This window comes from Balaenoptera musculus, chromosome 12, assembly GCF_009873245.2.
Source record: "Balaenoptera musculus isolate JJ_BM4_2016_0621 chromosome 12, mBalMus1.pri.v3, whole genome shotgun sequence".
NCBI lineage: Eukaryota > Metazoa > Chordata > Mammalia > Artiodactyla > Balaenopteridae > Balaenoptera > Balaenoptera musculus.
In genome coordinates this window covers 16,324,259-16,334,828 of record NC_045796.1, presented here as the reverse complement: position 1 = coordinate 16,334,828, position 10,570 = coordinate 16,324,259, and the positions used below count along the sequence as shown (strand labels likewise).

Genomic DNA, 10,570 nt, shown 5'->3' with positions numbered 1-10,570 from the left:
GGGTTTTTAGCCTTGACCCCCTCTAATTACAAGAAGAGTCCAAGACGGACACCAGCCACCTTATTTCACACAATCCCCACTAGATCTTTCCTTTCACTCTTCAAGGCCAGACCTGTCCCGATGATGAACATTAGGCATGGAACACTTGGGAAAATCCCTTCTCAGTCATGTTCTGGCTGGAAAACCCCAAGTGAAGGAATAAAGCACAAACACAAATCTGGATAGAGCAGACCAGGGCACCAGCCAGAAGAGTCAGGACAAAGCTGCTGGCTACATTTATTTTCAGTGTCTTTATAGCTGTGAGTCTAGGAGCCCACCCAGACTCCTCTCCATCATAGAAAGTGTTCAGAGGAAATTGACTTGATTCTTTATCTCTGAGAAACTTATTTGAGTAGCTGCCAGTAAACTTTACCAGGTTTTTAAAAAGTTCATAAAAGCTACTACTTGTGTTTGAACATCTTTGCGGTTTCTTTCAGTTGCCTGAACAGAAATGTATTGTTATGTACAACAGAGACATATTAGTGTCTCCCTATAATTTTACACACATACGCATGCAGTTTTCTTTTTAGAACTTTCCTCCCCATCTCCTTGCCCTAAACCGCATAATAAGCTCATTCATTTGTAACCCTTCTTGGCTGCCTGATGGTTTAAAAGTAGCCAGTCAGTGCTGTTACTTTACTAGCTTCAAAGACGTTGTTTGGAAATGGTATTAAGAAAGCTGGCGATGCAGGGAGTACAATACTAGAAATGTAAGACCAGTAACCAGCACTGACTCTTAGAGAAATATTTGCTGTCAGGATATCCCCAGTCCCTTGCCCAAGAGACATCAAGCCTTCTGCCCTTTAGATACAAAGATATCTGAATGCACTGTCTTTGAGGTAACAAGACACTGTGTAAGGGGGGAAAAACTGGTCTGCAGAGAATTTCTCAGGCGCGGTGATTGCCTGATTGCACAAACATCGCCTCGTCAGTTTTTCTCACTCTCCGAGAGAGGAAGTGGCACGGAGAGGAACGGGTGTTTGGAGCGGCGGGGTGGGCCCGGGAGGGGAGGAGACACCGCCCCGCCCTCAGCGGAGGCGGCAGGGAGAAGGAAACCTCTGCGAGGAACCTGCGCCTCGGCCCCTTCCCGCGTCCCCTGCCCCAGGCGGTCGCCAGCGCAGTCCCCGGCAGCGCCGGCCGAGGCGGCGGGAGAAGCGCAATCCCCGTGTCCTGGAGGGCAGCACACGGTCACCCGCGCAGAGGACCATCCCTGGCCCCAGACCCACGCCGGTCGCCCGTGCGTGTCTGCGCGCCCACACTCCCACGCCCCGGGCCCGCTGCCTGCCGGGCGCCGGATCCGCCTCCGGGGCTGGCCCCAGAGGGTCCTCGGCGGCGTCCCTGAGGCTGCGGCCCCCGCCCCTCCCTCCTCTCCGCCCTCCCCCGCCCGCGCTCCTCCCGGTCGCCGCGGCTCCTCCTCCAGACCTCCCCGCCAGCCGGCGGCGGCGCGGAGCAGGTGCTGACGAAGCCCGCGCATGCCGCTGCCCGGCCCGAGGCGGTAGCGGCGCCGGGCGCTCCGCCCGCCCCTCCTCTGGGCCGCATTCGGTCTACGGCGCGCGAGGGGACATGTCGGTGGCGACGGGCAGCAGTGAGGCGGCCGGCGGGGCCGGCGGCGGCGGCGGCGCGCGGGTTTTCTTCCAGAGCCCCCTGGGCGGCGCCGGCGGCAGCTCGGGCTCGAGCAGCGGTTCGGGCTCCTCCCGGGAGGACTCGGCGCCCGTGGCCACGGCGTCCGCTGCCGGGCACGTTCAGCAGCAGCAGCGGCGCCACCAGCAGGGAAAAGTGACAGTGAAATACGATCGCAAGGAGCTTCGGAGGCGGCTCGTGGTGGAGGAGTGGATCGTGGAGCAGCTGGTACAGCTTTACGGCTGCGAGGTACCTGGGCGCGGGGCCGGGAGGGTCGGGGGCCTCTCTGGCCCCGCTGCGCAAACACAGGAATTCTCCAGGGCTCTGGCTCCGAGGCGCGCACCGCCCTGGCTCCTGGGGACCCAGGGCTGGGAGCGAGGCGCAGCGTGTTCTCTCTCCAGAGTGCCCTCTGGTGCCGGGGCGCAGCGATGGGGACGCCCCTCCTGGGTTCATTTGCTGGGTTCCCGGAGAGCTGGGGGCCCCCTTGATGGCCGTGCCGAGGGCTGGGTCTTGCTCGGCGCGCTGCGTTTCTGCCAGCCCTGGGCTCTTCTCGGCTCCAGCTGCAGCTCCCCGAAGTGAGGCTCGGAGGGGATCACCCCGGCTGCGCGCAAACCCACGGGAACAGCGCTCACTGCTGGGACCCTGGCAGACCCGGTTTTTGTGGAGGGGGAGCAGGGAAAAGACTGAAAGCTGCTTAACGGAGAGGAGAGGTTCTGGGGATCTTAGAGACCACCTCGGTTTCTGAAATATACAACAAAATCATAAGCTGAACGCTTTCCCTTTTCCAGCCAGCCCCGACGCACATCCCCATAATTCGGCCTTGCATTACCAAAGCTGTACACGTTGGGCTTTGTTGAAGCAGCTTTCTTTCTTCCTGCCCAGTTTCAGTTACTCCCGTTGACGGGCGCAGAATGAGAGCCTTGGGCAACCTGGAAGGGTGCCTGGGTGGAAGGAAGGGAGCCTGCGGGTGGTATGCGGGATGCCCGGGATCGCCCAGCTCCCCCTCCGCCGCGACATTTACTTCCCACAGTTCAGGGGCTAAGTTTAGACGCAAATCCGACTGCCGCGTCAGGAGAAATAGTTGATGTAAGGAGAAATGCTTAGAATAAGCTGTAACAAAAGTATGGCAGAGGGCTTCCCTGGTGGCGCAGTGGTTAAGAATCCGCCTGCCAATGCAGGGGACATGGGTTCGGGCCCTGGTCCGGGAAGATCCCACATGATGCGCAGAGCAACTAAGCCTGTGCGCCACAACTACTGAGCCTGTGTTCTAGAGCCCGCGAGCCACAACTACTGAAGCCCACGCGCCTAGAGCCTGTGCTCCGCAACAATCCACCGCAACGTAATGAAGAGTAGGCCCCGCTCGCCGCAACTAGAGAAAACCCATGCACAGCAACGAAGACCAATGCAGCCAATAAATAAATAAGTAATAAATTAAAAAAAAAAAGTATGGCAGAAAAATGACCGAAGCCAAAATGATCGCCCATGAGAGTCTTTAATAACAGTACTTGTGAATGAAGTATTCTACTTTTCTTAAGGGAGTGGAGTTTGGAAAGGGTGGAAGAATGAAGAGGGTTAATAATTAAGGATATGGTTTCTAAGTTGAAGCTAGGTTTGTGTCTATAGGGCTGTTACCCTCTTCAGCAAAAATGAAAGCCAGATGAACCCACTGGTTTTTCCTCTGGTTTAGATTTCACACATTTTATGGCCTATTGTGAATACATATTTTCCTTAACATTCTCATTGCGCAAGGAAACAGCATTCTCATTACAGACTCCTGATGAATGATTGTGATATAATGAAGCTTGACTATATGACTAATGGGCTTGTAAAAATATATTGTTTCTCCAACCCAGCTCTTATAAAAAACCATTTTAATTGCATAAATAAAACTGGCCACAATAGGAAGTGTTTACGGGGTTTTCTTAAAATAGGAAGTTGGCAAAACCCTTTAAAGAAACAATATATTTGATTTAGATGGGATTACTGTGGGATGGATGGATGTGCTCAGTCTGGCCTCTGTAGAATCCAGTTACTTTTCACTTATTTCATACTGGTCTTTATACTCCATTTTGGGTTTGGAGAAGATTTGGGTTAATAGAGAAACTATTGTTGAAATTAACAATGATTTAGCAATGTTCTTTTTATGGGAGACTAAATAGATGTAGCTTGGGAAAGAGTTCCAGCCTCTCAGCAGGTTGGCAAATCATATATTTTAAAGGTTCTTCTGAATAATTGGAAAAAAATGAAAGATTGAATACTCACTGTATTAAACATGTAGGTTAGGTACCTATTTTAAAGGGTAAATATGACCTTGAATCTTTTCCTTGTACTTCTCCCATTTCAGACCTCAACGTATAGCAAACAGCTAGAGAGTTGAGAGGTTTTGTGGTGAAATGACACAAGATGCTATAGGCTGCCCGCATGTCATTAAAATGGGGCAAATATTCCTGTTCAAGTTGTTCTGTCATTTTAGGTTGAAAAAATATAAGTCATTGAAAGGGTTGTTGGCAATTTGTAAATACTATATTGATGCTACACCTTCGTTGAATAATAAAAAGCCTGTGGACTAATAAGTAGCCACGTAAGGGATTGTCTTCTGCCATCTGTTTTTCCACTGGTAGGGCTCTATTTTTAGCTTCATTTCTCTGGTCTGGTAGCCTTTCCTTGCTGATAGCTTCAAGTATTTCAGCCTCTGGTTTGTGAATCGAGAAGGACCTGCCTGGCTTGTAGCTGTGAATCTCATGAATATGAAGGTTAGGAAATGTCCTTTTTACACTTAAAATTGGTAATGTCTCCAAATGTTTAGTCCGTGAAATTGACACGGAAAGCCAGCTTGCCAGACTTCGAACCAGCCAGAGGCCTGAGCTATCTGCCAGGTTGGGGGTCTTCCAGATGAACGTGTATCTAATTTCAGAAGAACTTGCATCAGGCAGGTCAGCAGTTAGATGACTTGTCCTTTTCAGAATAGAAAATAGTGGTCTTTTAGAGTGGCATAAAGTATGATATTTAAAATTAGAAAGGAGTGGGAGAGAAGAAATACACAGAATAACTTCCTGGCTATGGTTTTATCTAGAAGTTTGCAGTGGCCAATCGGTTTTATACAGAGAATAATACAAAGACAGAATTTATGGAGTACTTACATTATGCACTGCGTGTTGTTCCAGGCACTGATTCATTTAGTCATTACAGCAACCCATATGAAGAGAGTGCTGTTATCATCTCTGTTTTACAGATGAGGAAACTGAGACACAGAGGGATTAAGAGGCTTTCCCAAGTTCACATAGCCGGTGAATGTCACTGGGTGAGGTGGGGTAAGAACCCAGCAGTGTGGCTCTGGTCCATGTTCTAAGCACCAAGCCTGCTTATAACTCTGCAGGGCCCTGTGCAAGAGAACAGATGGAGGCCCTTGTGTAGCATGTGTCTAAATGTTTAAATGTTATGAATCAAGCTAATGAGCATTTATATATATTCTATCCTCCTACCTTGGCAAAGATATCTTCATAATGGCCTGGAAAGCTAGGCTTGAACTTTGAATTCTCAGATTTCCCAGAGCTCAGAGCTGGTTGGGAGAATCTTCCCCTGGGCCAGGACCTGCTTCCCTTGGTTCTTCACCTGTGATATGTTCAGTGAGGTAAAGGGCATCGTGTCCACTTGCATGTCCAGTCTGTCCACACCCTCTGCCACCCCCTAACTATGCCTCTGGCCCCAACCAGTGGCAAAGTCCCCCTTTGGGAGGCCAGACCTGAAAGGAGCCTGTTCATGCCCTGGAAGTGTCCTGGTATTTGATCCGGGAATTCTGGGGACTCAGAGTGTAGCCTAAAACCAGATTGAGGGATACTGGCTCTGGATGGTCCCACCAGGTCCACCTGGTCCCAGGACCTCTGCAGGAAGATGAGTGGGGCCCAGGGCTGTGGCCCCTCCTACACAGTCTAAGGGTGGTATTGTTAAACACTACATCGTACATACAGCAGAAACTAACACAGCATTGTAAAGCAGCTATACTCCAATAAAAATTTAAAAAACCCCCACATCATACAGCCTTGTGGATACGTAAATAAATGTCTTTATAGATTCTAAAATGATTATTTACGTTTATAGTTATTTTCCATTTCATCTTCTTGTACAGGTAGTTAGATTTTCACCTAGGAATTTGCTTATAACAGAACTGCTAGGTTAAATCTACCTCCACATGTAAGAATTTCTGTTTTAAGACATTTTCATATCTCTCCCAAACCCTGATAGTTTTTAAGAGCATTTGATATCTGGCATAGTGTCTACTTTGACGAGTATTGCAAGAGGACTTAACTGGATAAGTCATGTCAATTTTTCCCATCTTGCCCAGCATCAAGATAACATCTGTACTTCCAGTTTTGCAGTTTGATTTGCTTTGGAAGTAAAAGCCTGTTGTTAACCTCGGATTACTGAAACGCCTGCAGCAGCCTAGCCGTGAACAGACTTGTACACTGAGGGTATCTCCTGGGTTATCCTGAATGTCCATTTAGAGGGGCTTTCCTTTTGCTGCAGCTGTCTGCATTTTAAAAAGTGGTTTCTGGCACATTACACTTTTTCATCTTCCCTTACTCCCTACCATCCTCATTCTGTAAGTTAGTGGTTCTCAAATTTTTTTGATTGTGGCCCTAGAAAGAAACACTCTTGCTCTCTGATACATACACTGACACGTGGATGGATGAAAACAGAGATTCACAAAGCGCCACTTAATGTTACCATGTACGTGAAAGACAAATTACAAAGTTGATATAAAATATGACTTTATTAATGTTGAAATACAATATTCTGTTCTATCTAATTTACCAAAATTGCTGGTTGTGACCCTCTAAATTGATTTCATAACACATTTTGGGGTTGTAACCTGCCATTAAAAAAATACTGTCCCGAAGGGAAAAAGCTTGAACATATATAAGATAATTAGCTAAAATTTATTGAGTGCTTTCTGTGTATCAGGTATGGTTCATGGAATCCTAGTAACAACCTCTGATATTCCCATTTCATGGATGTGGAAACTGAGGCACAGAGAAATCAAGAAGTTGCCCCAGGCCCCTCAGCTGGGACACAGCAGAGCAGGGCTGTGTCCAGAAAGTCAGATGTACTTTAATCACTGCTTCTTGAGGTGGGGCAGTGCCTGGCACCTTCTCGAATCCCTGTAGGTTGCCTACTCCCCTGATGCAGCTGTTGTAACTTCTGAGTTGACTGATGTTGCATGTAGGGGGACACCAGTGTCTGTGGGTTTGTTCTTTGATCAGGCCTCCTGTTTTTAGTTCAGGTCCTTGCTTTGTTCTCGATTCCTACTCTGCAACACCAAATTAGCGTGCTTTGCTGCTTTGTTAGTCCCTCAGCTGGAAGGTAGAAAGTGCTGTCTAGAAGATGGTTTGTGGATTATGTGGTGAATCCCCATTTGTGTAGGTATTTGAGAATGAATAGACTTTTAAACCAAACTGCTTAAAAAAAAAACCTCCATAAACTCAATCTGTAAAATATTAAGGAATGAATTAAACATGTTAAAAGTCCATGAATAAAAGAATTCTAAATTGCCAAAGGATGAAATGAAAACTGTACTTAACAGGTTTCCCTTTGGAACAATGGTTAGGGAAATTTGGTGTGGAGGCAGTGATTAAAAGAGTAAATGCTTCGAAGTGAGGTGAACCTGAAAGGTACATTGGCCCGAGCAATTAGTACTGCTTAGAGACTGGGCAATTTCCTTAACCTCTCTGGGCCCCACTGCGTTTCCCCCTGCGTTTAAGGGAATAATCCTGGCCCCTTTGTGGTGTTGTTATGAGGACCAAATGGGTCAGACCGTGGAGCTGGACCTTAGTCGGTGTTGTAGTTGGAATCATAACCAGCCACTTACTGTTGGTCATTCTCTGTGATGTGGGAGAGCAGGAGGGGGGAAGAAAAAAGAAGTATTCATACCTATTTGATGGTAGAGTTTGGAGACGGATGTGGGGTCAGAGGCGCTGGTGTATTTTTGAACTTGAACATGGGCAAATATTCGCTCTATCATTCCCTTTTTTCCTAGAGCCTTCCTCATTCTGGAAGTTCCTGTGGATTTTCATATATGTGGAGAGAAGTTAGGCGTCAACAATTTGAAGGCAGGATTGGCCTTAATTTTCTTTGTCTGTGTTCCTTGTAGGGCACAGTTCTTCGGCCCTTAAGCATTTATTTGAGTGAATGAAAAAGGGTCAACCTTCCGAAAACCTTTTAAAAGTCATTGATCTTTTAGTACCGGCTTATTTGGTGGTGCTCCGTTATCATACTCAGGGCTATGGAAAAAATCTGATCCAGGGTTTTGTTACAATCATCTATATCAAGCTCTTGCATCATTACTGTTTTATTTCAGCATTTTTGGATATACACCTACCTCCATTGACCTATTTGCTCAAAACAGAAATTTCAAGGCAGTAGTCGCAGCTAATTGATTTTTAAGCTTAGACTAAGAATTCTTTTGAAAATTGAATCTTCCTCATGTCTCTCGTCCACTCTTTTCCTTTGCTTCTACTGTTCCCCTCGCCACACTAGCCTACCTGCCCTTCTCATCTCTGACACCTGTTTGCTTCCAGTATCTTCCGTTTTTCTCTCACCTTTGAAACAACCTGGCTTCATAGGGTACCCTTGCCCAGCGCATAGTCTCCTCAAAGACATCATCTCTTTCTAGATGGAGGGAACAACTGAGTCTGTTTCATTTTCCATGTGGTGTGTGCACCATGTGCATAATTGCATTTTGTAGTTTACTCTCTTGTCTCCCATTTCCTGCACTTGTCAATTTCAAACCTTCACCTGTCTTTTAAAAAATTGTTATTATTATTATTTTTAATTTTGTTTTTGGCTACGTTGGGTCTTTGTTGCTGCGCACGGGCTTTCTCTAGTTGCGGTGAGTGGGGGCTACTCTTCGACGCGGTACACGGGCTTCTCACTGCGGTGGCTTCTCTTGTTGCGGAGCCCGAGCTCTAGGCACGCGGGCTTCAGTAGTTCTCACTGCCACCGCTTTAGTCCAGCACCGTATAATTTCTCACCTGCATTATAGAAGAGACACTTTGGTCTCATGTCCCTCAAATTACTGCTACTACTGGCACTAGTACTACTACCAGCCCTCCACTACTGCTGCTGTTATTACTACTTCTGCGACTCAAGTAGCTCTCGGTCGAGGGCCAGGTGATTTATACATTTTATCTCCTCCAATCGATCCTGACAGCAACTTTATGAGGTGGGCGGTATTATCTTAATTTCTTCTCGTTATAGAAGAAGAAACCGAGGTCAGAGAAGTTGTTCCTTGTCCTCGTCCAAGGTCACGCTGACTCCCAAAGTCACATAGCCTCGATGCTACCATCGCTCCCAGCAGCTGCATTTATTAAGTTCTTACTGCACAATCCGTCCTTCCTGAGCCCTCGTTCATTCCCTGCAGTAACTCTGCAAGGGAGGTAGAGAGACTGAGGCACAGAGAGCTTGAGCGACAGGTCCCAGTCAGAGGTCACGTCACTCTCAAGCGGCAGAGGCCGGAGCGAAGCCCCGTCTCTGGTTCCTGGGCTGGGGTCTTCTCCTCTGGTCCTTCATCTCCAGCTCTCCCTCACCACGGGAGCTTCAGAGCCCCCTCCACACGGCCGGCTGGAGTGTTTCTAAAATCCTGACCGGATCTAGTCCCTCCCCACAGCCTTCAGGATACGGCCTGAGACAAGCTCAGGGCTCTGCTGCTGCCCCCTCTCTGGGCTCATCTCCTTCCCCCACCCCACCCTTGCTTCTTCAGTTATCAACCGAGATCCTAGTGCAGGTCAGGGTCAGGCAGAAACCCCTTCCCGTTTGTCTCTCTCTGCCAGAATCACCTCTCCCTCCCTCCTCCTCCGCCTCACCTGCCTACCTCTTACCTGTTCTCCTCCAGGAAACCTCTGGCACAGGTGTCGTCACTGGCAGGCTGGTTGATAGGCCTTTGCTGGCTTGTGCTCACCCCTGTCTCGGCACCTTTCTGTGATCCTGTCTCCTGCAGCTTCTGAGGGCAAAATCTTGGGGTCCCTGCAGCCCCGGTGGCCTCTTGCATCCTGGCTGCACTCAGGGGTCCAGGACCTGGCTGTCAAGTGAGTGACGCAGAAACTGGTCCCCTAGACCAGATGGCAGCATCTTCCGGTGCCGTGCATTTCAGAAATACATACCCCAAATTAAGTGCATTAATGTAATTTGGCTCTGCCTCTATTAAAAATCTGCTCTTCATGGGACTTCCTTGGCAGTCCAGTGGTTAAGACCCCGAGCTTCCACTGCAGGGAGCGCGGGTTTGGGGAACTAAGATCCCGCATGCTGCACGCGGTGCGGCCAAAGGGGGGAAAAAAAAGTCTGCTCTTCTATCGTTGACCTGAAGTTTCGGTTCTTTTTCATGCTTAGGAATTATATACATGTGGTGTTTTGAAACTGTGAACTAAAAGGACATTATGATGGAATAAGGCACAGATGCCCGGGTGATGAAAGTCTTCAAAGGAAGTAATCACACATTACTGCCATTCTTCTCTGTAATTTTAGCTTTTCAGTATGTACAAGAATATTATTTTGTTTGCACAGTAATCGTTCATTTCTTTGCAAGTGGAGATGCTTGCTGCGCTGGGAAGGGGTGAGGGCTTTTCCGTTAGGAGATAAGATTCAGAGCAACAAGCTCGCACAAGTCTTGATAGAACAAGGAATGAAAGCCAGGATTCCTGCCTCTGCTTAAAAGTTTGGGCCAATAAATTCTCACCAGGTTTTTCTTAGTCACCACTGGCATTTTGGAAATCTGTTCCACTGCGTAAAAGCTTAGAAAAAAGAAGAGACCAGAGTGTGAATGAGTCTGTAAAGCATCACTTTATGGTTGAGGAAAAAATGATCACAGAAGGGCTTTTCCTTTTTGAAAGAATCCTTAGGTCAAACTGTGGAAAGACCT

At 47.9% G+C, this 10,570-nt stretch overlaps 1 protein-coding gene across 1 annotated transcript in view; it reads left to right on the top strand.

The window, feature by feature from the left end:
- Positions 1 to 1,035: 1,035 nt before the first annotated feature.
- Positions 1,036 to 10,570, top strand: part of PPP1R14C (protein phosphatase 1 regulatory inhibitor subunit 14C) — an 88,296-nt gene continuing 78,761 nt past the window's right edge. Inside the window, exon 1 of the mRNA XM_036871998.1 lies at positions 1,036 to 1,908. Coding sequence (XP_036727893.1) covers positions 1,603 to 1,908 — 306 coding nt within the window. The 5' untranslated portion in view covers positions 1,036 to 1,602. The remainder of the gene's footprint in view (positions 1,909 to 10,570) is intronic.